This window comes from Spermophilus citellus (assembly GCF_964194105.1).
Source record: "Spermophilus citellus genome assembly, chromosome: 3".
Lineage (NCBI taxonomy): Eukaryota > Metazoa > Chordata > Mammalia > Rodentia > Sciuridae > Spermophilus > Spermophilus citellus.
In genome coordinates this window covers 16506437-16534330 of record NC_138184.1, presented here as the reverse complement: position 1 = coordinate 16534330, position 27894 = coordinate 16506437, and the positions used below count along the sequence as shown (strand labels likewise).

Here is a 27894-nt window from a genome sequence, read left to right as displayed (position 1 = left end):
TGGTTCAGAGTTTTGAAGGTTTCAGTCCATGGTCAGCTGGCTGTTGCTTTGGGCCTGCGGCAGCACGTCATGACCGGGGGCCTGTGGCAGGGCAAAGCTGCTCGCCTCATGGCCAGGATGCTAGAGAGAGAGAGAGGAAGGCCTAGGGTCCCATAGTCCCCTGCAAGGGCACCCCCAATGACTTAAGACCTCTCCCTGGCCCATCTCCCAAGGACACTGAGCTGGAGACAAATCTTTGAACAAATGGGTCTTTGGGGACATTCAGGTCCCACCACTAGCAGCCCACGACCCCTCCTCTGTGCAGAAGATGTCTAATGTCAAACCTCTGGCTCTTCTTTGACGGCCACAGGTTATGGTGCTCTGTGCTGGTGGGCTTGTTAACACCTTGTTTTTCTCTCTTTATTTCATTTGTTTATTTCTGGGCAGTGCTAGGGATCAAACTAGGCCTCACCGCTGAGCCACTTCCCAGCCCTTTTCAAATTTTCTGATGGTGAGACAGGGTCTCACTAAGTAGCTCAGGGCCTCGCTAAGGGCTGAACTTGGCCTTGAGCTTGGATCTTCCTGCCTCACCTCCGAGTCATATCATATCTTAATAAATTTGTGTAGCCCCCCGTTTTTTTCTAATCAATCTGTTTTCAATTCAGTTCAGTGAATTTTCAAAGGAGTCGGGGAGTCTCTCTCAGCCCTAGAGCACCTCTGTGCCACCCAGACACCCCTCAGTGTTCGAGATGGGGTCTTGCTACGTGGCCCAGACTGGCCTTGAACTCCTGGGCTCAAGTGACTCTCCTGTGGATGGTGCCACCACTGCACTGGCCTGGGCCACTCCTAGGTCTCTTGTCTGAGAAACTGCAAAACAAGAGTAGCTTGGGAGGGCTGGGGATGTGGCTCAAGCGGTAGCGCGCTCGCCTGGCATGCGTGCGGCCAGGGTTCGATCCTCAGCACCGCGTACAAACAAAGATGTTGTGTCGATGTTGTGTCCGCCGATAACTGAAAAATAAATATTGAAATTCTCTCTCTCTCCTCTCTCTCAAAAAAAGAGTAGCTTGGGAAAGCTGCCCTTTTGTACAGGACACTGGCATCTGTAAAGGACACTCTCGTGACCGGTCCCTGGGTGAGCGCTCCTGCAAGTCATCCTGCTTTTTTGCTATAGTTTCTTTCTTCCTTTTTTGTGGTGCTGGGGATGGACCCGGGGCTTCACGCATACACACGTGCTGTCGCTGAGCCCGTGGTTTGGGTCTTAAAGGTCCCCAAAGAGCCCTGTGTTAAAGGCTTGGTTCTCAGCATGGTGCTCCTGGACGGTGGAGAGAGCTTTCCAAGGTGTGGCCCAGGCCAGCGCAGTGGTGGCACCACCTACAGTCCCAACTACTTGGGAGGCTGAGGCAGGAGGCTCACTTGAGCCCAGGAGTTCAAGGCCGGTCTGGGCAACATAGCAAGACCCCATCTCAAAAAATAAGCAAACAAAAAAGCCTCTGGGTTCTCAGTGGCTCCAAGGCTTCCCTCTCCCATGGGCCTCATGTCCCCCCAAATGCTTTCCTGACTACTAAAGCCCCACCACAGGGTGATTCTTGAGACATCCATGGAGGTGGGGGGGGTCTTCATCCGGGACAAGGTCAGACATGAGCGAGGAAAGATCCTGTTGTGTTCTGCAAACTGATCAGCTCTGGAGAGTCTGGCCTGGCTCATGCCCCACCCCCTCTTCTCCACAGCTGTGGCATGAAGACGGGGGGGCTTCCACGGGTGGGGCCCGAGTTTCCTTGTCTGTATAAGGGGCCATGCCACCCACTGTCGGGGGTTGTACATGTACAAGTTGACACAGATCATGGTTCTAATTCTAGCACCTGCTCTCCCTTGCTGTGTGACCATGAGCAAGTTCCTCAACCACTCTATGCATTAAAACAAAGGCCACTGGTTTTTATTTGTTTTTGCCATACTGGACATCAAACCCGGGGCCTCACGAATGCTAGGTGAGTGCTTTACCGCTGAGACACACCCCTGACCCCAAGGACACAATACCTTTATTCATTTATTTTTATGTGGTGCTGAGGATCGAACCCAGGGTCTTGCACATTCGAGGCAAGCGCTCTACCACTGAGCCACAACCCCAGCCTGTCACCTGGATTTGAGGACAGAGAACAGGCAATAAGAAGTCCTCTCTTCTGGGGTACAGTAGCGACAGCTACTCAGGAGGCTGAGGCAGGAGGATCTCAAGTTTGAGGCCAGCCTCAGCAACTTAGCGAGATCCTGTCTCAAGATAAAAAATGAGAGGGGCTGGGGATGTGGCTTGGTGACAAAGCACCCCTGGGTTCAGTCCTCAGTAGCAAAAACACCACAAAATCCCTCTTCTCATTCATTCAGCACCCTCTTAACAGCTGCCATGAGCCGAGTACCACGTCACCCACCCAGGATGGAAAACCTAGTGAGAGGCGTCCCCTCTGCCCACTGATGCCCCAGGCTGCGATGACCCCCACCAATGCCAGCTTCACACAAGGACACACAGAAAATGACACATTTCAACTATTTTATTTGCCTCTGGGGTGTCAAGTGTGGAGTCTCCCAGAGCCCAGCCCCGAGCAGAGCCCAGCAGACCCTTCTCTGCTCCAGGGAACCCCAGACACGGAACGGGGTCTCAGACAAGGCACTGGCAGGCCCTCAGGTGGGGGAGAAGCCACACTGAGGACGGAGGGGTGGGGCCCTCCCTGGGGGGCAGAAAACAGTCACTTTCAGCAAGAACAACTATTTCCTAGAAATTGAGAACAAAATGAAAACCTGAGATTTGGGTGGGCCCCAGAACAAGCCAGGCAGAAAGGGGGCCCCTTCCTAAGGCCCAGGTGTGGCCTCTCCTCGTGGGCCAGGACGGGGACGCCACAGGCCGTGAGGAACCCAGAGCCGGGGGACTTCAAGACAAAACCCTGGCGCGAGCCAACCTGGGTCCAGGTGGAGGGGGCCATGGCCACTGCCAGCACCAGGACCTGTCCCCTTCTCTGTGCCCTGCGAGCACGGGAGCAGGGCAGGCACTTCTGTGTGTCGCTGGGCAACTGGAGAAAGGTCAGGGGAAGTGGGGGAGGGGGAGGGAGGGGGAGAGGACAGGAGGGGGCTGGGCTGCGCCTCCAAGGTCCTCAGAGGACCCAGACAGTGTGTGACAACCAGCCCAGACACAGGCCACCGGGATGGGGACGTCTGGGTGAGGGCGTTCAGCACCCCCCCCCCAGGCCTGAGCCCTCCAGACAGGGACGTCGGCCAGGCCTGCCCCCAGGAGCCGTGCCCAGGGTCTTGGGGGGTCCCCAACTTCCCCACGGCAAACACACTCCCCCCCTCGCCCCCAGCCCGGCCGTGAGGATTTGCACCTGGAGAAGGAGACAAAGCCCTTTCACTGTCCCGGCCACTCCGGGCGCCCGCGTCTGTCTGTGAGGCCATTGGTGCCCGAGGCCAGCTGTAGCCTCCGAGGCTGCCCCGCAGTCTGGGGCAGAGGCTGAGGCTACAGAGAAGAAAGGAGCTTTGTCCCCGACTTCTGGGTGCAGACGCTGTGAGGGGGTGGGGAGGTCAAAGGTCAACAGTCTAGACAGGCAGCCAGGAGAGGCGGGGCTGGATCTCCTGCAGCCCCTCCAGCCCCAGAGCCACACACCAGGTGGCCCTGCTCCCAAGGAGGCTCCTAGGACAAACAGCCCCCCTGCCTCGGAGCAGACCCTGGCTGTTCTAGACGTTTCCACGCCAGCAAAGAATAGAGCAGGGGATTTCCCTTCGATGAAACTATTGCAGTGTGACATTTTCCCTTTATTTTCTTTTTTTTTTGGTCCTGGAGAGTGAACCCGGTGGCCTTAACCACTGAGCCACATCCTCAGCCCTTTTTGAGACAGGGTCTTGCCAAGTCGCTAAGAGCCTCACTAAGCTGCTGAGGTCAGCCTTGAACTTGTGATCCTCCTGCCTCAGCCTCCTGAGTTACTGGAATCACAAGTGCGTGCCACCCCGTGCCTGGCACAACATGACATTTTCTTAAAAAATCTAGCTCTGACTGGGAATTCATGACTCAGCCCTCCTTCCCCTGGCCAGCCTTGCGTGAGTGGCCTCGGGGACCTTGTGTGCTCCAGTCCTTGACCGGGCAGGTCATCAGGTGTCACCAGGTGACCCCAAGCTCAGTTCACCGGTCAGACTTCCCCTCGCCCTTCTCCCCTCCCACCCCCGTCTCACTTCCTTCTCAGGCTACAGCCCTGCACACGCCACCCACCTCCTCCCCAGGCCCCAGGGCTGCAGGAGACACAGTGGTCACAGGCTGTGGCATCTGTGAAAAAGGAGCCATCATCAGGTCCATGCCTGCTCACCGTCCCCTCCTCAGCACCCCAGGGGCTCCCCGGCTGCTTCCCACAGACCCACCCAGCGTCACCTCCCTCCTCCCCCAGCTGCCCACCACGTCCCCCAGCTGCCCTCCATGTCTCCCAGCTGCCCGCCACGTCCCCAGCCTGACTCTCCACCATGAACACTGTCATCGCCTTCCCCATCTCAGACCGACCTTCTGCCAGCTCCCCGGGTCTGAAGATGAGGGGGGACAGGGAGACTGGGTCCTCCCTTCTCACACAGGGACCAACACAGACAGACCAACCGACCATGGAGTGAGCGATGAGTTCACCCAACAGAAACGTCACAAAACGTCACCCCCTGAGGAAATAAAAGCTGGCAGGACGTGAGTGACGTGTTTAATGGCATCTGATGATGTGAGAGCCGCCCCGCGCTGCGCATGGCAGGGGCAGCTCATGAGGAAGGCAGGACAGCGACGTGCAGGACGTCACACCTCTGAGGGGCGGAGCCACACAGGACCAGGAACACAGGGAGAGACAGGGACAAGAGCTGGAAAGGTCTGGGCAGGTGCCCAGAGAGCCCAGGACCTCCCCTCCTGCCCTGGGGCCTCTGGGGGACAGAGATGGCCCGACGGAGCCTGGGGTCGGTCTGAATGAGATCCCGGGGCCCCACGTCCCAAGAGCCCCACGTTCTTCTGTCACAGAAGCCACCGAGTACGTGGCTCTCTGGAGACCCCGTGCTCAGGCTGGGGACTTGGGGGACAGTGCCCAACAGAGCAAGGGCTGGCATGGAGGTGGCAGGGTCCCAATCACCTTAACCTGCCAGCCACAGTCCAGCCCGCTGCCCAGAGCAGAGCTGGGTCACACAACCGTGCTGCTGGCCTCCCAGGGAGAGCCAGGGCTCAGGACACTGTGGCCAAGACCCGCCAGGTCCCAGAGGACCACCGCCAGGTCCCAGATGGCCAGGCGACCATGCGACCATGCGGCAGGTCCGAGAGGCGCCCCTGACCTGGGAACGGAAGGGAAGGGGAAGGGAGTCAGAAAGCCCAGCCAGCCACCTGGGGCTGCAGAACACCTGGTGGGACCCAAGCAGGACTCAACCAGGGACAGGGTCCAGCGGGCGCCCTCCCAGGGCAACAGAGAAAAGCCGATGGTTCCCCAGACGCGCGTCTTCCTCCCTTGGTGGCACTGCTACAGGAGGACGCTCTCTCCTGACAGGCGTCAGGGTCGGGCTGAGCGTAGCCACCTGCTGAGGGAGGCCGCCGGCCCTGCCCGCCAAGTTCAGAGTGGGCAGGGAGAGAGGTAGAGCGACTCCCGAGTCCTGGGGACGTCCCAGAGACCACTCACATGAAGCCCACTGGGGCCCGCCAGTTCCTGCAGGGACACGTGGGGACACTCCAGGACGCCAGCTCCAGGCCCCAGGCCCAGATGCCCAGCGAGGTGGCGGCTACTTTAGGTGTTAAAGGACCCCCAGCGGCCCAGAGAGGCTGTCCCACGGGTGCAGGAGGCCTCCAAGGACGGCGCACGGCTGTGGTGTCAAGGGACCAGGTCCCCGTAGCTGCACTGTGGCCTGGCCACTATTGTCCCGACACAAAGACAAGAGTCAAGTCCAGTTTTGGGGGCCAGAGGCCAAAGAGGCCACACCCTGGGAAAAAGAAAAGGCCCGTCTGTCCTCGGCTGAGCCAAGGGTTGGCAAAGGGGACATCAGTCGCTCTTGGCTCCCAGCTCCCACGACTGTCCTCAAAAATAGAAAAAAAGAGAGAATAAAACCAGCCGTCCCAGGGCGGCCCCATCTGGGGCCACCCAAGCTTTGGGGGACAGTTTTGGGCTGAGACTCTTCATGAGACTTAAATTCGAGACAAACCAGCCAGGAGCCAGGGGCTGGCTCTCCTCCACCCACAGACGTGGGAGGCAGAGGAGCAGGCAGCCCGGCCGGAGGTCACAGAGCACGGGCCACCTGACCAAGATTCTCTGGACGTCTGGGCCCACTGGTTGACCTCCTGGCTGTAGCGGCAGTGTCCCCCAGTGCACAGGGGAACAGGAGAAGTCCCAGCCTCTGCTTCAAGTCCACCGGAGCTTCTGCAGAGAGAGAGGAGCTGGGTGACCTGGGACAACCGCTTGTCTTCCTGGCCAGGCCCCTGAGGGCGGATGTCCCTCTTGGGTCCAGCGGGGCGAGGTCTTGGGAGGCCTGAGCGGCTCTCAGTGTTTGTGGCAGTAGTTGAGTTTGTCTTCTGACTGCTCCAGCAGGTCCAGCATCTCCTCGATGATGGCCCGCAGCGCCCTGCCCAGCTGGTCGGCGTTGTAGGGCTTGCCCAGCGGGGGCACGTGGACGAAGGCCGACCGGCCGTGGCTCTGGTACAGGGAGGTGTAGTAGGTGAAGTCACACAGGTACCTGACCCACAGGACACGGGAGCAAGGACAAACCAGGTCAGCCCGTCGACACGCAGGTGGCCGAGCATCCGACCCTCGGGAAGACACCCCGGGCCCACAGTGATCTGCCAAATGGGAGACCACTGCCCCCTTCCCAACAGGCAAGCACGGAAAACCCGGCTAACTCCAAGTGCTGGGGTCCACGTGGAGAAGTGGGCAGGGTGGGACGGTGCTGGTGGGAACAACAGCTGCCTGTCCCCGAGGAAGGCGACAGCACAGGCTAGTGAAATCATAACCGTGTGGACTTTTCAACCTGGCATTTCCAGGTTCGAGAATCTCCTCTTGGGAAACATCCGCACGAGGGTCCAGGAGAGCAAAAACAAGGACCTTCACAGTTATGTAAAAAGGCAGAAAAACTGACGGCAATCTCCACGTCTGCTAACGGAGGGGGCTTGATGGACTTTGGTTCTCCCCGCCCAGTGGAATACTACGAAGTCATCCACAAGGAAGGCAGCAGAGCGCGGGGAGCGGAAAACCCACCGAGATGCATGTTGGCTGCTCCCAAATGGAAACTGGGGAAGGGGATTCCCAGGGAGATGCATGTGATGTGCCCCACCCACGTGAAAACAAAGCAAAGCCAGATGAAGTCCTAGACCAGGTTATGGGGACCTGGTCCAACCCCCCTAGATAACACCACCCAGGGATTCTCAAGACCCTCCACAGAGTAGGTAGTATTTGCACAAAACCTGCACACGTCCTCCCGGGGGCTTCAAGTCCTCTCTAGAAGACTTAGAATATCAGATACAATGGAGACTCTATGGGGTCATCGTTATCCTGTGTTGCCGGGGGAATGACGACCAGGAAAAGCACCGGTCAGCACAGATGCACCCGTGCACAGATGTGTGCAGCATCGACCCTCCAACACAGAGGCCAACAGTGGCAACTAGTTCTGTGCTTCATGTGTGTTGAGCGCTCCATCCAAAAAGGCCAAAGCCGACAGACTGGGCTTGCCGGTACCAGCCTCAGCCAGCCAGGGAGACCCCCTCACACCCACCACAGGGCCCACAGCACCCTACCTGCCAGCATCCTGCGAGATGGTCACTGTCACATCCAGACCCAGTGTGGTGACCCTCTTGCACACCGCATCCATGTCAATGATGGAGTCGATGCTCTCAGGCCCGTCCTCCACGCAGCACTGAGAGCCAGGACAGAAGCGGCAGTTGTCCAGTCCCTTGTAGCCCTTGTTGTGTCCACACTTCTCCAGTGTGACTGTGGTTGCCATGCCCGATACCCCCACATGCACCACCAGCTGCAGATAAATAGGTAGAGCTTAACACAGCCTGGCCATGGGACTGGGGGTGACCTTGGGCCAAAGAGAACAGCAACCCCCCCCTGCTCTGCCTGGGGTACATGGTTCCTGACTTCTTGCTGATGGAATAGACCCTGCAGTCACTCTCGCAGAAAAGGTTACCAAACAAAACATGCAAGAGAATGAACACTCAAGGGTGCTTACGGCTGCTTTGTGTGCCCTTACAAATATTGCAAACAACCTAATTAGCCATTCCTGAGTGGAGGATAAATAAACAATGAAACATTACGCAGCCGTTAAAATGCCCAAGACAGTTTTAAATGGAATAATCCTCAAGACTTGTTGCCAAGTGCAAAAGGTATAGCTTCCAGGCATCTAGCCTGAAAGGTATCCAGGATGTAAGGAAAATGGTCACTTTCTCTTCTTAAGTAACTTTATTTTAGGGCTGGGGATGTGGCTCAAGCGGTAGCGCGCTCGCCTGGCATGCGTGCGGCCCGGGTTCGATCCTCAGCACCACATACTAACAAAGATGTTGTGTCCACCGAGAACTAAAAAATAAATATTAAAAAAAATTATCTCTCTCTCTCTCTCTCTCTCTCCCCCCTCTCTCACTCTCTCTTTAAAAAAAAAAAAAAAAAGTAACTTTATTTTACACATAAATTTGGATTGTTTAGAAAAGTGAGATTCAAATCTGGGTGCCACCTCCCAAAAAAAACCCAAACCCCAAAGCAAATGAAAGCAAGAAAAAGCCCAGAAATCAGTATGCCCAGTAGGAACAGAACAGCTCCACAAATGACCCCAAATTCCCCAGCCATGAGGCTAATAATGCCAGATGTAGCCCCAGAGACTCAGGAGGCTAAGGCTAGAGGATCGCAAGTTTGAGGCCAGCCTTGACAATTTAACAGGATGCTGTCTCAAATCAACTGAAACCGGGCCAGGGATGTAGCTCAGAGGTGCAGCAGGGTCTATCCTCAGTGCCACAAAAACTAAAATTTAGGCTGAAAAGAATAAAACAAGGGCTGGGGATGTGGCTCAAGCGGTAGCGCGCTCGTCTGGCATGCATGCGGCCCGGGTTCGATCCTCAGCACCACATGCAAACAACAATGTTGTGTCCGCGGAGAACTAAAAAATAAATATTAAGAAATTCTCTCTCTCTCTCCCTCTCTTTAAAAAAAATGAATAATTCATAAAATAAAGTAAAATAAAGTTTAGGCTGAAGAACTTGCTGTTTCTTCTGGTAGCTACCCATGGCCATAAGTGCCTTCTGGGCACGGGATATGTACGACTCAAGATTGAACTGTGTCCTTTGTGGAAAATGTAGTCCAAGTACAGAAAACCGGCACAAAAGACTGTAAAACATCTCATCGGTAACTTTTCCCCTAAAGGCTGGGGGTGTGGCTCAGGGACTCGACACTTGCCTAGCACACACGAGGTCCAGGGTCCAGTCCCAGCACCACAAAAAAATAAAACATCAAAAAAGGCCGTGGCGCACGTCACCTGGGATACAGAAGTGCACTCCAGGATGTTTACACAGTGACAAAATCACCTGACCCATCTCTCAAAATATATCCCCACATTAAGCAACACAGGAACATGTGACTGTAACTTGCTTTTATTTGTTAAACTGGACGAAGACAAGATTACCTAAATGTAACAGGAGGGGAAAGCATCTATGGAACCCCTGATCCACAAGCTTCCAGGACCCCCTCTCCAAGACAAAGAAAATTCCACCCAAGACCAGTGAAGAGGCGTCCTTGGAAAGGGAGATGCCTGCCAGGTACAGTGGTGCTCATCTGCAATCCCAGAGACTCGGAGGCTGAGGCAGGAGGATTGCCAAGTTCAAGGCCAGCCTCCACAACTTTCCCTGTCTGAAAAAATAAAAAAGGGCCGAAAGCGTGGCTCAGTGGTAGAGCACTGGCCTAGATTTTGGGATGCCTGGGCTCCATTCCAGCATTGGCAATAAAATAATAGTAATAATAATAAAATAATAATAATAAATCAAATTAAAAAGGAAGGCCCTCTGGCCCGCTCTGGAGCCCCTAAAGGAGGCACGAGGGACGACATGAGGCCTAGGACCCCACTTCCCAGCCAGGCTCTGCCCACCACCTTGGCAGGGCCGCATGGGAGGCCAGCCAGCGCTGCTGCCCCCTGGACTTCCCTCCCCCTCGTCCTTTTCCGCCCCAGGCGGTCTGAAGAGAGCCGAGGTCACCCCCGTCTGCGGGAGTGGACACGTGACCCAGGCTTGGCAAATCAGAGTAGGCCTCTCCTCCTCCACCACAGTGATTGGCTCAGGGGCCAGCACGTGACCCCAGCTAGCCAATCAGGATCAACGGTGGACCTTGGGGAAATACTGGGGGGAAGGTTCTCTTCCTGTCCAGGGGCAAAACTGCGAGGTCACCGAGCTGCCACCACCTGTACCCCCAGAGGCACTTCCCAGCGCAGAGCAGAGCGCAGCTGAGGCCAGGAGGATGCAGACAGCGCTGGGGGACACGGATCAACCTCCCCTGAAGCACACACGCTTTTCTGTTCAAATCACGCGGAGAGGGGCTTGGGCACTCTGTCATTTATGGTTTTTTTGGTGCTGGACATTGAAGCCTGGGGTCTTAACCCCCGAGCCACGGCCTCAACCTCTTTATTTTTTATTTTAAAATAGGATTTTGTAAGTTGCCGAGGCTGACCTTGAACCTGTGATCCTCCTGCCTCAGCCTCCGGGTCGCCGCCTGCCCGGCTTCTGTTTTTGGGGTCCTGGGGGTGAACCAGGGCTGTGCACGCGGGCACCTGCCCTGCCACTGAGCTGCACGACCTGACCCACAGCTCCTGAAAGTCACTTGTAACCAAACCCAAATCCTCACTGAGGGACAGAACCAGGCTGTGAGGTCCCAAAGACAGCACTCCTCCCTCACAGAGACCAGAAAAGCAGGTCCCTTTTGAGGCGGGGGCTCTGGCACTGGCCATGATGGAAGGAGGCGGGCCACACAGCGTCCCTGGGTGTGGTGGAGCCCGGGAAGCCCCGCCCTCCTCACCTGGGGACTGTGCTTCTCCCACAGGGCGGGGATGAGCCTCTGCACAGTTTTGTACTCAACCGGAATCTCGTACACGTGCAGGTCCACGCTGTCACCAAGACCCAGCTTCTCCAGCTCCTGGAGGAGAACAGAGGGAGGCTCGTGATACCGGTGAGGGCCGCAAGGAGAATGCGCTCCTGGGGACAGGCTTGCTTGTCCTCAGGACACAGGCAACGGCCCTGACTGCTCCCGTGGAACAGGCGGAGACGTGTTCTGTGTCCCATAGCTGCTCCTCCCCTCTCTCACCACATCTCCAAGGAAGGTGGCATGAGTGTTGTTAGAGCCAGGCTCCTGGGTTTGAACCTCGCCTGTGTGACCTTAGGCAAGATGCTTAACTTCTCTGAGCCTCAGTTTCCACATCTGTAAAATGGGGGTAATAAAGTCCTTCCCTTACAAGGGAGTTGTTAAGAATTAAACGGACCAATTGACACAGTTCCAAGCAATGCCAGGCACATTTTAAGTGTTCAAATAATGTTAGTTGCCATTACTAATATGGTTTTGTTGTTGTTGTTGCTGTTTTGGTTCAGGGGATGGAACCCAGGGCTTCACATATGGTAGGGAAAGGCTCTACCCCTGAGCTACATCCCCAGTCCCCCTTTGTTGTTCTGGATAAAAATTATTTTTAGACTCGGTGCGTGGTAGGGAGCAAGTTCTCAGTATATGTTTGCAGATGGACTCCACTCTTTGGGGAGCTTCCAATCATCTCAGGCTTCGGATGAAAAGGTCAGAGGGATCGCCAGGCACAGTGTGTGATCCCAGGGCTTGGGGAGGCTGAGGCAGAAGGATCTGAAGTTCAAGGTTAGGCGCAGAAACTTAGACACTAAGTAGCTTAGCAAGACTCTGCCTCAGAACAAAAAAAGAGTTTGAGGCCAGGCGTGGTGGTGCACGCCTGTAATCCCAGAGGCTGAGACAGGAGGATCACGAGTTCAAAGCCAGCCTCAGCAACTTAGCGAGGCGCTAAGCAACTCAGTGAGACCCTGTCTCTAGATAAAATACAAAATAGGCCTGGGGAGGTGGCTCAGTGGTTGAGTGCCCTTGAGCTTAATCCCTGGTACCCACTCTCCCAAAAGAGTTTGAGGATCGAGAGATGGAACAGGTGTGGTGCCTGCAGCTGCAGCCTTGGGCCTCCCTGCCTCCACTGCTTTCTACACCATCAAACCCCGATTCCCGTGCCTGCTCCCACCACAGCTGCTTGCAGTGGGGTGACATCCTGATAGCCGTATGGGGCCTGCCTCACCTGCTGTGCACCAGCTTAGCCACACTGTGCACTGTAGTGTGGCTTGATCCCCGTGATACAGGGCTGGCTGGGATCCAGGACTGCCACTGTCCAGCATCATGACAAGGGATCATTAGCCCAGAGAAGATCTGTGTTAGTCCATTTTCTGTTACTATAACAAAATGCCTGAGGCTGGGTTACTTTATAAAGAAAGGGGGTTTATTTAGCTCATTGTTCTGAAGCTTGAGGGCCTGGCTCAGGCTTTGGCTGAGCTCTGGTGAGGATCTCAGGGGTAGAAGCAGGTGCGAGAGGGGGAGGTTACACAGCAAAGCAGGACACCAGACGGCAGTTAGGGGTCAGGCTCAAACCCGGGGGTGCTCTTCCACCAAGCTCCATCCCCAGCCCTTATATTATTTCAGACCAGAGCTCACTAGTTGCCCAGGCTGGACTTGGACTTGAGATCCTCCTGCCTTGGCCTCCCAAGTAGCAGGGATGACAGGCCTGAGCCACTGGCCTGGTTCGGCTCACCCTTCTCTAACAGCCTTCTCTGGAGGACCAGCCAGGGTCCCAGAAATTACCTGGGCTCCTTGTGCAGGGAGCGAGCAACCCGGCAGCCCACCCTCCCCACTGGGCCCCTCCTCCTGGAGGTCCACCATCTCTCTCTGTTTTTGGTGCTGGGGTGGAAGTCAGGGCCTTGTGCCTGCTAAACGCCTGCCCCTGCCCTCCACAGGCCACACCCAGGACCAAGCCTCCAACCTACTGCAACCATGTCCCAACCACAGCGGGTCCACCCTGTGTGCACAGCTCTCCCGCCAGTGGCGCGTCCAAGCTGGTGTCCAGTCTCCTGCCGTAGGACCCTTCTTATCATCAGAAGTCACCAGCTGCACTGCCACACAGGGGGCGAGGCCGCCGGCCACACAGAGACCCTTCTCCGGGGTTTCTCAGATGCACCCAAGTTTTCTGTGGCAAAGGGATTTGGAGACCTAGACCCCACTATGGCCACCAACAACCCCAACCCATGAGCCCCGGCCCTGCTCGGGGGATCCAGAATCGCTCAAGGATGGGGGCGCGACAGAGCGCAGGCTGCGCATGCGGGGAGCCGGGGCCACCCCAGCACCCACCGCACAACATGGTGATGATGGTGATGATGATGATGATGAAGAACTAGATTACATCACATTCCTTCCCGGCTCCAGCCTTGTCCCAAATTAAATTGCAACTCCCCGCGGTGGCCCTGGTGCCTGCAGGGGGCGCTCCTGTCATCTCCCTGCCCTGCTCTCCCTCCGCCCCCTGCCTCCTGCACCCCTACAGCCACAAGTCCCTCCTGGCCAGGGCCTTCCCGCTGCTGCAGGAGGCACCATCTGCAGGCCCTGCCTCTCCCCCCACCTGTGACACTGCTGCATGTCCCGCCCCAGCTTCCTGCCTCCGGGGAAGCCCTGACTGAGTCCCGGCCCCTTGCCACTCTCCCCGTCCTGTCCCATGGGAAGGCTCCCTCACACAGCAAGTGCTTGCTATGTGGTTGAGGAACCTCGTGGCTCAAGTTTGGACTGATGGCAACAGGACTGTGTGGCCCTGGGCATGTCCCCAAACCTCCTGCAGGAGTCTTACCTGCCTCAACTGTAAGTAGGGGCTGGCTGCGACCTCACTCTCCTTTTCATCCTTTGCCACATTTAAAGTGAGCTCCTGACCATTCACAATCGTCAAATGGTAGAAACAACCCAAACAGAGGGAGGATAAATGAAATGTGGCCTGTTCGCCTGGTGGAACATTATGCAGCCATGAATAGGAGTAGAGCTGGATGAACCTCCAAGACCATCCTGAGTAAAGAAGCCAGTCAGCACAGGAAACAGCACGTCCAGTTCCACTCATAGAAATGGACAGAACAGACACATCCATAGACAGAAGGCAGAGCAGTGGCTGCCAAGGGCTGGGGGTGGGAGTAGCAAGTGATGGCTATTTGGGATGGGGTAATGGAATGTTCTGGAAAAGATAAGGTGATGGTTATGCTATTGGATGAATGTGCCAAGTGCCGATGCATTGTACGCTATCTACTTGTTTTTTTGCAGTACTGGGGATTGAGCCCAGGGTCACGTACATGCTAGGCTAGACATGTGCTCTGATCCTAAGCTTCACCCCAACTATCAAAATGATGACTAATTTTATGTTACGTGAATCTCACCTCAATTTAAGAAGAGGAAGACGAAACAGTTCTTAACCGCAAGGTTGGCAGAGGGTAGCAATAAGGAGAATGGCCTCTCTAGAGTAGATGATCAACTTTGTTCCTTCCTTCCCCCACTGATTGGCTGGGTGTTGCTGGACAAGTTGCTCGCCCTCTCTGTGCCTCAGTGCTCTCATTTGTAAATGTGGTTAACAGTAGTGCCCACTGCACAGAGAGAAAAAAAATAACAGAAACGAAGGGCAAGTACCTAGATCCAAGCTAGCTCAGGGTTTTAACACACCAGTGGGCTTCCTTTAAGAAAACCTGGGGACTGGGGCGTGACTCAGTGGTACAGCAGGTGCTTGGCCTGCGTGAGGGCCTGGATTCCATCCCCAGCAAGTCAAAAAAAACAAAAAACATCCCCAGCAAGTCAAAAAAACAAAAAACAAAAATGAAAGCCACTCTGGCTAAGGTTCAGCAATCAGATGAACCCTCTTGTCTGGAATATCTAGAAAGAAAAAAAAAACAGACAAAATACATAAATTTATGTTCTTCTCGTCAGGCCTCCCGAGACAGTATAGTGGAGCACCTGTTACAGAGCACACCGCTGTGGTTTGGATGATTGTCCCCAGGGACCCAGGTATTAAACCCTGGTGCTAGCTGGGTGCTGTGGCACACACCTGTCATCCCAGCGGCTTGGGAGGCTGAGGCAGGAGGATTGTGAGTTCAAAGCCAACCTCAGCAACTCAGCGAGGCCCGCAGCAACTCAGTGAGACCCTGTCTCTAAATAAAACACAAAAAAGGGCTGGGGATGCGGCTCAGTGGTGAAGCGCCCCTGGGTTCAATCCCTGGTACCAAAGGGAAAAAGCAGGGTGATGCCATTGGAGCTGGCAGAACCTCTAAGAGGCGGGGCCTGGTGAGAGGTGGCTGGGTCCCTGGAGCCCCCTCTCTCTCCTTGGCCCTCTGGGCATGGTGAGGTAAGCAGCTCTGCTCCTGCCCAAATGACCCGTGTCACCAAGGCCCAAAGGCAGGGGTTCATCAATCCTGGACTGAGCCCTCCGAACTGGGAGCCAAGGTAAACCTTTTGCCTTTAGAAGCTGATGACCTCAGTATTTGCTCTAGTGACAGAAAGCTAACAGGGTATTCGACATCTACAGATGACCTCATCCTCGGAGGATGTGGGTTGGTTCACTGAAAGGTCACAGCTTTTCATAGAAGGCACTTGAGCACTCTGGGCTCTGGGATCCCAGGGGCCTTGGGATCAGCCCTCAGACACTAGGGGACAACTGCAGCTGTGTCTGTACAGCCCCAGAGAGAACCTCTTGCTGAAGGGGGTGTGTGTGTGTGTAAAGGAGCCCAGGAATTGAAGGCTGTTCTGATCCTGCTAACAAACCCAAAGAGGATGAGGTCGTTTCCAAGTACCTCAGCTGTCTTCCAGACAGAAGCTCAGAGGCAGTCACAGGAAATCCAAGAGGACCAGCATGTGGCAAGGAGACGCTCACAGTACCTGGCACCAAATCAGAACTCACTAGGCACCAGGCGCGGTGGCGCACGCCTGTCATCCCAGCAGCTCGGGAGGCCGAGGCAGGAGGATCACGAGTTCAAAGCCAGCCTCAGCAAGAGCAAGACCCTAAGCAACTTGGTGAGACCCTGTCTCTAAATAAAATGCAAAATAGGGCTGGGGATGTGGCTCAGGGGTCGAGTGACCCTGAGTTCCACCCCTGATTCCCCCCAAAATACAAAACAAAAACTCCCATAAGGAGAAAAATGATCAATAGAAACAGGCCGAGAATTAGACAGTTGCCAAATTTCTTAAGAGCCTGACAGATTGTGCGGTCCCCTCATCCCCACCCCACCCTGGGCCCTATCGCCACTCTCCAGAGGTGATCCTTTAAGACCCGCCTTCTGCCTCATGCACAACTATCCAATTAATCACAGTATGGCGACCCCTTATCTTTTTTTTTTAAGAGAGAATTTTAATATTTATTTTTTAGTATTTGGCGGACACAACATCTTTGTTGGTATGTGGTGCTGAGGATCCAACCCGGGCCGCATGCATGCCAGGCGAGCGCGCTACCGCTTGAGCCACATCCCCAGCCCTGCCACATCCCTGCCCTCCTAATCTACAAGGATATGTTCCAAGTACCCCTGTGGATGCCGAAATCTCCGATAATACCCAATTCCATCTTAACTAAGCACTTAATTCCTTTTCTATCCCCCCTCCAGTGCCAAGGATAGAACCCAGGGCCTGGCTCATACTAGGCAGCCTCTACCACTGAGCTATACCCCCAGCCCTTTTTGAGACAGAATCTCACTCATTTGCCCAGGTTGGTCTCAAATTTGTAATCCTCCTCCCTCAGCCTCCCAAGTAGCTGAGATCACAGGCATGTGCCGCTGCTCTTGGCCTCCTTTCCTGTTTTAGCTAAGTATATGGCACACACTGTGTCCATAACTTCTGCACCAGAACTGGCACGAGTTTCTTTTTCCTTCTCTACAATTTAAAGGGCAGAAGAATCATTCCTTCCATATATCAGAGCAAGCTCAATATCTGATTTCTTCTTTACTTATGAGCGAACTCTCACCTTTCCACTTCAGGCAGCACTTACAGCTTCTGTATGTCATATCTGAATTCTCAGCATCACTACTCTTACGCTTTGGGAGCACTATTAACTGTTAAGTTAGTAAGGATCACACAAGCACAATGGTACCAGGGCAGGCCATCTGGTAACTAAGATGGTTACTAAATGACTAATGGGTGGGTAGCATATACACTGTGGATACACTGAGCAAAAAGATGATTCACATCCCAGGTGGGATCAAGTAGGACAACAAAAGATTAATCAACCTACTCAGAACAGTACACACGTTATAACTTATGAATTGTCTATTTCTAGAATTTCCAACTTAATATTTTTTGGTCCATGATTGACTGTGGTAACTGAAACCAAGGAAAAGTAAAACCACAAATAAGGGGGCATTACTGTATTTCTTTTCACATCAATTACAAACTTCAGTAATTATTTTCTCCACTCTGCAGTCTTGTTTCAGAGATCCATCTGCATATCTACACTCTCTGCTGTATAATATTCCACCTCAGAAACCGGCTCTCATGGATTCAACCATTTTCTTATGTTGGAACATTGAAGTTTCCTCAATTGTATGCCATGCTGCAGTAAATGTACTTGTGCACATTTCTCACACAAATGCCAAGAAGTGGCATCACCATCCTGCAAGATTAGTACATATTTATTATCGAGAAATATTGTTGGAATCCCAGCTACTCAGGAGACTGAAGCAGAAGGATCACAGGTTCAAGGTTAGCCTAGGCCACATAGTGAGAACCTGCCTTAAAAAAAAAAAAAAAAAAACTTAAGGTAGCTTAGTGGTAGAACACCCCTGGGTTCAATCCTCAGCCCTGAAAGAAGAAAAAGTGAGTTGGGCTCTACACTGAATGTGTTAACTCACTCATGTGACTAATGGATTAATGGGTCATTTGCCAAGTGGGACTGCCCTAAGAGCTATGTGTGGCTGGATTCCCCCCCTCTGTTACCTGTCTCTTGCCATATGATGTCCTGTTGTGGCCTCAGAATTCTGCCAGAAAGAAGGCCACCCTTATTGATAAGACCTCTCAGCCTTGGAGGAGAACCATGAACCAAAATTAACCTCTTTTCTTTATAATGTATTCAGTCTGTGATATTATGTTACAGCAACAGAAAATACATTAAGACAGAGACCCACTGATCTCTTCTCTCTCTTAAAAATAAATCAATGGGCTGGGGATGTGGCTCAAGCGGTAGCGCGCTCGCCTGGCATGCGTGAGGCCCGGGTTCGATCCTCAGCACCACATACAAAACAAAGATGTTGTATCCGCCGATAACTAAAAAATAAATATTAAAATTCTCTGTCTCCTGTCTCACTCTCTCTTTAAAAAAAAAAAAAAAAAAAGAAGGAAAAAAATAAATAAATAAAATGTGCACCATTGTGGTGGATGTCTGTATTTCCAGCTCTTGGGAGGCTGAGGCAGTAGGTCTGCAAGTTCAAAGCCAACCTGGGAAACACAGGGAGACCCTGTCTGAAATAAAAACTAAAAAGGGCTGGAGGGCCGGGGCTGGGGCTCAGTGGCAGAGCACTTGCCTAGCATGCGTGAGGCACTGGGCTTGATCCCCAGCACCACAGAAAAATAAGCAAATAAAATAAAGGTATTGTGTGCAACTGAAAAAAAAAAAGGTGGGGGTGCTGGAGATGCAGCTCAGTGGTAGAAAGCTGGCCTGGAATGCAAAAGGCCCTGGGGCCCATCCTGGGGGGGGGGGGGGGGCAGTTTCTCTGTAGTAACCTGGAGGAATCTCCAGGTGTGAACGGTGAGAGGGCGCCACCTTCTGGACAACGAAGGAACGGCCGCGGACAGCCGCACGGATGGACTGTGCAGAAACTCACTTGGCACTTGGGCTCCTTCTCCTTGTCTCAGTTCTGGGGAATGAACCCAGGGAGCTCTACCGCTAAGCACATCCCCAGCCCTTTTTCCTTTATCTTGAGACAGGGTCTCCCTGTGTTATCCTTGGTCTGGAACCTGCGATCCTCCCGCTTCAGCCTCCTGTGTAGCTGGGGTTGAGTTTGACGTATGAACCAAGTCAGCGCTTCCCAAGATCAGAAAGAAAACCCACCCACCCCGGGCTGGGCAAGTGGCTCAAGCGGTAGCGCGCTCGCCTGGCATGCGTGCGGCCCGGGTTCGACCCTCAGCACCACATACCAACAAAGATGTTGTGTCCGCCGAGAACTAAAAAATAAATATTAAAAATTCTCTCTCTCTCTCTAAAAAAAAAAAAAGAAAACCCACCCACAGCCCCTCTCCTCCACACCTGATTCCTGCCCTTCCCCTCCAGGAGCTCAAGGTCATGTCTTGAGTCCCAGGCGACAGGTGCGACCCTACACGGTGGCCCACACCTGTAATCCCAGGGGCCAGGAGGCTGAGGCAGGAGGATCCCGAGTTCAAAGCCAGCCTCAGCCACAGAAACAGCCTCACCTCTCCAAAAAAAGATATATAAAACCACCTAATTTTTAAATATTTGTATATTTTTTAAAATCTTATTTTACCTTAATTTACTTCTCTTTATTTTATTTATTTTTTTTTATGTGGTGCTGAGGATCGAACCCAGTGCCTCATGCATGCTAGGAGAGCGCTCTACCACTGAGACACAACCCAGCCCCAATATTTGTATATTTTAAAAATTATTTTATAGCACTTCCTTCTTTCCCTCTGCCCACCCCAAAATATTTTCAAGTTACTCCTTAGAAAACAAGTCATTTTTAAAATTTATTTTTGCCCAGCCTGGCCTCCTGCCTCAGCCTCCCGAGACTCCAGGAGTGCCCCACAGTGTCATGGGATACTTTGTGGTTACAAAGGACAACAGGGGAACTTTTCAGGGAGAAATCCAGCAGATCCCACCTCAAGTCAGAGGACGAGGTCAAAGGCACCAGTGACGAGACAGGGTCACAGCTGGTGTCTCCTGATAGGACCCACCAAGAAGGTGACACCCAGAAATGGAATTCTCACCCAGAAATGCAGCGCCTGAGGCTAATCGGGAGGAAACAGTGACAAACCTGCAGCAGAGACAGTCCACACAGTGACTGGGCGCTTCTCACCACAAATGTCAACCCCCAGACAGCAGGGAAGAGGGGGAGAGTGTGCAGAACAGAGGGGCTGGGGGAGGGGAGATGTGATCTGGAAAGTTCTCCCTGTGGAAGGCACTCCGAGACAGTTGGCGAGATCCGAAAACAGGCTGCAGAGTTCAGAGCTGCACTGACATTAAATAAGTCTGAGCCAGGACCCTTTTAGGACATTCACTATGAACTGCTTAGGGGCCCGGGGTGGCATGTCAGCAGTGACCCTTCTGTGACTTAGAGAAAAATTCTATTTAAAGAGAAAGAGCAAATATAATAAAAGACCGACGTTTGGGGAAGCCGGCGACGGAGCTCTGCTCCCAGATGAGAGACGCAGACTTCAGGTCCCTGTTAGGAAGAGTGACATGGTGACAAGTGTATAAACGTTTCTCTGATTTTCATCATAGTGAGAAAACAGTTATAACCTGACTTGCAAAAAAGAAAAGGAAAAAACACACAGACTCTCCCTCCCGCTCCCTGAAGCGCCACTGGCCAGAGGCCCGGGTCACTCATCTACCAGGTTTGTTCTTGCCGTCCCTAGATCCTGTCAACCATGACCCTGTCCTCCCCTTCCTGGATCCTTTCTGCTCTCCTGTGGCCCTGGTGGAACTTTCTGGCAATGCAAAGCATTGTTAGGAGACAGGAATGAACAGGATCCGTGTCCCAGGCCGAGGACTTTAAAGACCACTTTTACATGTTCAGAGCTTCAGTTGGGGACCTGTCCCTTCGCCAAGCATGCTGCCCATGGCCTGGCCACCTGCAAGCCCAGCCAGCCCGGTGGCTCTATTTAGTGGCACTGCACTGACTCACTGGTGCAGGTGACATGAAGGTAACCAACTCTACAAATCTTCCCGGGGCCACCAGGACATATGACCTGCTGAGACCAGATGCCCAACTCAGGGAGCCAGACCTACCTACCCACCCTCTCGTGGCCTCTCTTCCTTCCAAGGAGTGGGCGCGACATGCCCCATGACTTCACCCCCTGAACATCATCGCCACTGGGAGATGTTTCCCAAGCACCTGGGGACTCGCCCACATTAATTTTTCTTTTTCTTTTCTTTTTCTTTTTTTTTTTTTTTGGTGCCAGGGATTGAACCCCAGGGTCCTTAATCACTTAATCCCTGAGCCACATCCCCAACTCTTTTTATTTTTTAAATTTTGAGACAGGGTCTTGCTAGGTTGCTTACTGCCTTACTATATTAGTGAGACTGGCCTCGAACCTGCAATCCTCCTGCCTTAGCCTCCCGAGCTGCTGGGATTACAGACACACACCATGACCCCCGACTCGCTTTGATGATTTGAGGCAGAAAATGGGGTGGCCTGGCAAAGGAGCCATGGAGGGAGTCGTCTTCCTGGCCTAATATTTGCTCCTCATGTCTCTGGATCCCACCCACGGCCACCCCCAAGTAGGAGGGAAAGTCTCACTAAGAAAATCAACAGCAAGGGGCTGGGATTGTAGCTCAGTGGTAGAGCGCTTGCCTAGCATGTGAGAGGCCCTGGGTTCGATCCTCAGCACCACAGAAAAATAAATAAATGAAATAAAGATATCATGTCCAGTTACAAACAAAAAATAAATTTAAAAAAGAGAGAGAGGAGAGAGAGAGAGAACCACAATCAAGCCCTGTGGTGATGCATGCGGGTCCTACCAGCAGTTTGGGAGGGTGAGGCAGGAGGATGGAAAGTTCAAGGCCAGCCTCAGCAACTTAGTCCCTGAGACCCTGTGTCAAAAAATAAAAAGGGCTGGGGGTAGGGCGCTTGTCTAGCCTGTGAGAGGTCGCGGCTTCCATACCCAGCACCAAGACCAAAAAAGAACCCAGGGTAGTAAAAAATGTCACATATGACGACCCTGCTTAGGATGGCGCTCCCTCTGGGGCAGGCTGGGGAGCGATGGGTGAGGGGCGCTCCGGGTGAGTGGCACGTCCCTGTCCCGGCATCTGCTCATGTGAATTGTTCCCTGGTTTTCAAAAGGGGGAGAGCCGCGGGATCTTTGCGGCTGCACGGGGAAGATCTGGATAAATTCTTTGCCTCTGGACGCATCCTCTTCCGACCCGGCAAGACGGGTCTCCTGGGGAGGCGGGGTGCTGAGTCCCGCAGTCCTCGGCAGCGGCCCGGGCTGGGTCGAGCAGACGCGCATTGTCCCCGCCCCGTCTACCTGACAAGACCGCGCGCGGCGCCTGACCGATTCCCTTGACCCCACGACAAAGACCCTCTTTGTTCGCTGGTAATATCCTTAGCAGGTCTGTCTAGACTCACTGTGGCAGTAATTGTCCCGGGATGTCACCACGTTCTGTGACCCGCTCAGGCAGGGAATGCTACAGACAGCCCCAGCCTAGCGCTCCCTGGCCCTCCACACCCACCTGAGCCTCCCGAGAGACAGGCAGCCGGTGTCCCAGCCCATGACCCCATGTCTAGGGGAGCAGGGACACGTGAAGGGCACAGGCCCTCCTGCAGGAGGTGCTGGGGGGAGGGAGGGGTGTATCTCAGCCCCTGAGGAGGCTGAGGCAGGAGGATCACAAGTTTGGGGTCAGTCTAGTAGCTCCCAGGCTGGGCGCTCCGGGGTCCCATCCCCTGCACTGGGGTCAGCCACCATCCTGGGGAAACATTAAATGGAGAGCTTCCCCCCAACTCCCACTTCCCAAATGAGGCTGGTGGAAACAGTTCACTCTCTGTGGGGCGCAGCCCCCCCAGGGCACGAAGAAGGAAGAGTCAGGAGAGAGAAAGTGTGCAGCGGGGAGACAAAGCCGGCCTCCGGTCCCCACTGAGGACAGGTGCTCCTTCCACACAGGAACTCTTGGGCTTCTGAAAATTCAGTGAGGCCACAAAGCAATGGCAGCTGGCACCTTCAGGTGCAGGGGGACACCCGTCCACTGTCGCCTCCCTGCAGCTGCTGTGGACACCAAGAACAGCCCAAGGCTTATCTTCTTGAAGGATGGAGCTGGCCATCCAAGCCTTTTGTAACAGGCCAATCTGCCTTCATCCAGGGCAATGGAAAAGAACCCACGGCAGCTGCAAGCCACCCCGGGGACACGTCTCACAGATCCCGAGCAGCCACAGGTCACTAATGGTGCCAAGTTCGAAATCGGCAAAACTCACCAAGCAGCGAGCAAGTCAGCAGAGGGCTTAATACCTGGGCCTGGGGCGCAGCCAGGAAGGGATACAAGGGGCTTCTTGGAGCAAACATGGAAGAACCACAGAATGTTCTAGATCTTGATCCAGACTCGGGGTGCACATACATAAGACTTCACTGATCCTACACACAAGTGCCTCCAGTCTGCGTGTTTGTTTTTAAAGGGAAGCAACCAGATCTGAGAAGACCAGCATCTTTTAATCCGGGGAATGGAGGAGAACCTCCTTATTTCAAAACTTCAGGAACAAAGTGGCACATGGAAAGGTCAGGTCTGGAGAGACCAGGAACCGAGCAGAAAGGGTCTTTCCCCCAGGGCCACAGGATGAAAAGCTGCCAGCCTCCACCAGGAGCCCTGAAGCTCAGAGGGATTTCCAAAGATTGTTTAATTGATTTTTCTTCTATTTAGATGCAGATCGCAGTGTCTGGGGCCCAGGAATTCAGACACTCGGCTTTGTGTCCACTCAGCCCCGTGAAGGCTCCTGTCTGAAACTTGTACAAAGCCAGACTCACAAGTCTTCAGAAACACGCTGTTTCTTTTTGTCTGGGGCTCCGGGGAGCGGGTGCGCAAGACGGGCCTCGGACACGCTCCCATCTGCAGGGTCCCGGGACCCCGGCCCTCCATCCTGCTTGCAGAGTGGGGTGGGAAAAGAAGGGGGGAAGCAGCCAAGACTCTGAGGTCTCGAGTAGGGGGTGAAAAATAGTGGGGAGGAGGCAGCTGGGGCTCAACACCCTGAGAGTTCCATTTGGATTTCTCTCCAAATCCAGGAGTCTGGGCTGAGAAGCATGGAACACTTTAAATCAGGCAGCTAATGGGCTGATTTATATAAGGGGGAAACATGTCTCCCTTTCTCTCTAGTCATTGTTCCCTAGCTGCCTCCAAACGCCCCATATGGCATAGAAATGAGGACAATTCTGCAGGCTGGCACCCTGCTCGGGACACCAGGGAAGACACCCCCTCCCTGCCTCCACTAGGCAGATTTTTTCCATTCCCAATTACTGGAAGGTGACAGTAAGGGTCATTGTACCCTCTCCTACAGGTTTAAGACACCTCCCCCAACCATGTCCCCATCTGGTCTCCCAAACCTTGGAGACACCTGACCAAATACCAGGGCCTCCTCAGGTTGGCCATCTGGAGACCAACCAGAGTCCCCGTTTGAGTAAATGCAGATGATTTTTGATAAAAAGAGATGAAGATTGCCTATTTGGATGCTTCCTAGGTAAAGAGGGGCCCAGCCCCACTTATGCACCTGCGCTGTGGAAACAGGTAACCTTGACATCCGTGCCACAACCCCCCAGGACCCAGTATGTAGCTCCCAGTCAGAGCATGGGGGGACTTCTGAAGCAGTGCCACTCCTGTTTCCTCGTTGTGTGACCTCAGATAACTCCCTTGATCTCTTCCCCAGGCCTCAGTTTCTACATCCATAAAGTGGCCACAAGAATAACTGCAACTACCTTGCAGGGAGAATTGAGAGAATTCAAGAGAGCCGGGCAGAAAAAGGCACATTCAACAAATGTAAGCGGCGGCGGAGACTCTGTGAGGTGTGTATCAGCCTTGAATATTTGAAGGAGACTTTCTTCAGGGCCAAGTATTTCTGGAGGAGCCCAGCTCCAGGCCCGACTCCTCCCCTCGGGGTCTGAGTTACCTGGACTGCAATCCAGCTGGCGTTCACAGTGTGTTCCCCAAAAGGGCCGAACCCTGAAAAATAGTAAGAGCAACGTGTTACCGTAGAGCCGTCCTTCCCAGCCTGTCCCAGGACTTCTTTTGAATCCCAGCTCAGTGTCCCCCTCCTCTGCCTGTGTGCTTTCAAATAAAGTCCAGGAGTCCTGTCTTCACGTCCCCCTGACTCTCATTTCTCACGCCCAGCAAGAGGCCAGGAGCCTCCATTTGCCCCAGAAAAAAAGCTGGTCTCCTCCTTTCTCAATTTCTTTCACCATCCTCCACCCACCCTACAACTATTTTATCACCCTTCAGTGTTGGAGTCTCCTGACTCTGGAGATACAGGGCCTTAGGCACTCCATGAATCACCGCTGTGTAAGGAATGACCCAAGTCATCTGCATGACAGTGACATTCAGCCTCTCAACTTTCCTTTAAGGCAAGGCTACTTCCTGGCCCCACTTTACAGGAGCAAGGACAGAGGCACAGGGGTCAATCCAGATGCAAAGGTCACAGTGCAAGAAGATGGAAGAGCCAGGATTCCAACTCCCATCCGGGAGGGTTCACAGCCTGAGCCTCCCTCTGCTAACCACGGGGTCATACTGCCTAAAAACTAAGAATCTCTAAGAGCATGGGCCAGCTGGGTAAGGGTTCCTTATGATGTCAATGTCATGGGAGAGAGACAGTGCCCTGGGATAGCAGGTGGGAGCAGCAGTTCAGGAGGGGACCTCCCGACTCCCTCCTTCCACAGATTCTGAGTCCCAGCTCAGTGACTTACAAGTGGGGTGACCTCTGTGAGCCTCGGTTTCTCTTTACACAAAATGGGACACTGTGAAGATGTCCAGAACCCAGGAAAGGAAAATGCCCTGGGGCTAGGGATGCAGTTCAGCGACAGAACCCAAGCACAGGGCCAGCCTGCATAATGAGAGCCTGAGTAATAGATAACAAGATTGAGGACAGCTGCAGGGGGCAGGGACTCTCCACACCTGTTAGGAAGGTGAATGGCTTCCTCCAATTTCCTGGGACTTACAGCAGGCCCACCTCTATCCTCCTAGGCTCACAAAACACCTGTTGGAACGTTTTCTTTTCTTTTTTTCTTTTTCGTGGTGCTGGGGCTCAAGCCCAGGGCTCCGTGCCTGTGAGGCAAGCGCTCTGCCTGATCTGTATCCCCAGCCCGGAGCGTTTCATTTACTCCCCCCACACCACCTCTCTGGAGAGCAAGTCAAAATGCCCCTGCACACACAAACACACTCCGGGGCCTGGCGGATGTTGACGGGCCACTAGGCCCCGAGGTGGAGTCTCAGCGAAGAGGAACAGTTGGTTTCAAGAGAATCAGTGACAGCTGGGGCTTGACGCACCGAAAACAATCCAGGCTGAAAAGGTTTTGGCTGAGACAGTCCCTGGGACGGCCAGGGGGGAGCCCGGCGCCCTCGGACCTTGAACCCCTACCAGCCCCTGCCCGAGGGGAGCAGCCCCCGTTAACTCAGCACCGGGGAGCAGCGGCTGGGAGGTTCATTTGTCACGGGGGCACTTCCTGCCCGTAAGTCAGCCTTTGTCCCCTGGGGCCAGGGGGTGGGGAAGGGTAGGAAGGCAGGGTCCAGTCCAGTCCGCTGGCTGGGCAAACAGAACAAGCAGGTAGGTCCCTGGAGGGTCACTGTCCTCAGGGGTACGAAAGGACTCCAGAGGGGGCCTGCTCCACGCGGGGTACCTGCCCGGACCCTCCCCCAGCAAGTCCCGCCTGTCCTGACTCCCCGTCCCGGGGGCCGCGGAGGCGCCCCCTCCTCCACTTTCCAGGTCGCCCGAACTGAGCTGGACTCCCCCGGGCGATGACATCTTCCCAACCTGGGACAACGTGCAGCACCTGCCCGGTCCGGCCCGCCACCCCGGAGCCGCCCACCAGCCCCGGCCGTTGCATACCGGTCACCACCACCGCCTTCCTGGGCTGTTCCATGGCGGGATCCGGCTGCGCCTCGGACCCGCTGCTGTGGGGACTGGCGAGTCCGCCGCCGCCCCAGCCGCCGCCGGGACTCCGCGCAGCCCCGCCCGGGCCCCGCCTCCGGCCCCGCCCCCGGGCGCCCGCTCGGCGTGCGCGCCCCCGGCCACACCCCCAGCCTCTCCCCCAGCCACGCCCCAGTCGGGCTTTCGGGACGCAAGTTCCCAGTCCCGCCCCGGCCGGGCGCTCAGCGTGCGCGCCCCCGCAGGTTCCAGCTGTACCCCGGCCGGCCGATCGGCGTGCGCGCCCCCGGGCGCCAGACGTCGTTGGCGCAGCCTGCACGCCGCCACTCTCTGCTGCGCCCCGGGGCGCCCGCCCGGCGCTCACCAGCCGGTTTCCCTACCTGCCAGCGGGCTGGTCCGCCCCGCGGGGTGTGGCAGCTGACCGTCTAGGAGCCTGGCGCCGCGGACCCGCAGGTCGTTTGTACTGCCAGTATACATTAAGCGCCTACTGTATGCCTACTGCCAAAAATGGGGAGCAGGAAGAACCAACCAGGGACAGTTCACCACCCGCTTATTCACAGCGTTTTGCACATGGGGAAACCAAGGCACAGCTCCAGACCATTTGCCCTGGGCCACTTCTCGAACTTGGAAGGGGTCACAGAAGCTGCATTCAGGCCAGGAAGTTGAGGGGAAGAGCAGAATTAAAGAGGACAAGCACAGACTACATTGGGCTGTTGCTAAGGAACAGCCCAATGTGGCCTCAGAGACCTCAGCTTCCCGTCTCCCCCACGCTGTCCCCGAGCCCAGCTGCCTCCCAAGGCCTAACACTGTGCCCTCTGCCTGGAACAGCCCCCAGGTACCTGCAACTGGACTGTTCCTCCTCCTTCTACCTCCCCAGGGGCCCTCCCCACCTTGTCCCTGGTGGTTATCTCCTCTGAAGGTCACCTATCTCCCGGTCACCTCCTGCAAGGGTTCTTTCCCACCCAAGCTGAAATTATCCCACCCACACCGAGGGTCCTTCTCATTTCCTGGTTCCATCTCTTTGATAGCGGTGAAGCTCAGAAGTCACCCCTTTCTCCTCTCTGCCTTTCTGTTTAACTCCTCATTTCCATTGA

General features: G+C 54.6%; 1 protein-coding gene across 5 annotated transcripts; it reads right to left on the bottom strand.

The window, feature by feature from the left end:
- PGPEP1 (pyroglutamyl-peptidase I) lies at positions 1-26896 on the bottom strand. Of its 5 annotated transcripts, XR_014020725.1 has the most exons (6): positions 26762-26896; positions 24833-24885; positions 10992-11108; positions 7736-7968; positions 4460-6641; positions 3770-4419 (listed from the first exon to the last, which is right to left on the bottom strand). XR_014020725.1 is itself a non-coding variant. In XM_081283056.1 (5 exons), exons 1-5 carry the CDS (start codon positions 26793-26795, stop codon positions 33-35), a joined length of 525 nt encoding a protein of 174 aa, XP_081139182.1. In that variant the 5' UTR covers positions 26796-26896; the 3' UTR covers positions 1-32. The 5 variants fall into 5 exon arrangements, 4 of the variants coding, with proteins under 4 accessions (XP_081139182.1, XP_081139179.1, XP_081139180.1 ...); XM_081283056.1 differs by lacking the exons at positions 3770-4419; positions 4460-6641 and adding an exon at positions 1-120; XM_081283053.1 differs by having other exon boundaries at positions 3770-6641.
- Positions 26897-27894: the final 998 nt, after the last annotated feature.

Excerpts from the sequence above, each read along its gene's own strand:
- PGPEP1 (XM_081283053.1), bottom strand. The coding sequence starts at position 26,795 with ATGGAACAGCCCAGGAAGGCGGTGGTGGTGACCG. Across the intron at positions 11,109-24,832 it reads CCAGCTGGATTGCAGTCCAG|GAGCTGGAGAAGCTGGGTCT; the intron begins GTAACTCAGACC and ends GTTCTCCTCCAG. Across the intron at positions 6,642-7,735 it reads ATCTCGCAGGATGCTGGCAG|AGCCACGGCCGGTCGGCCTT; the intron begins GTAGGGTGCTGT and ends TCCCTGTACCAG.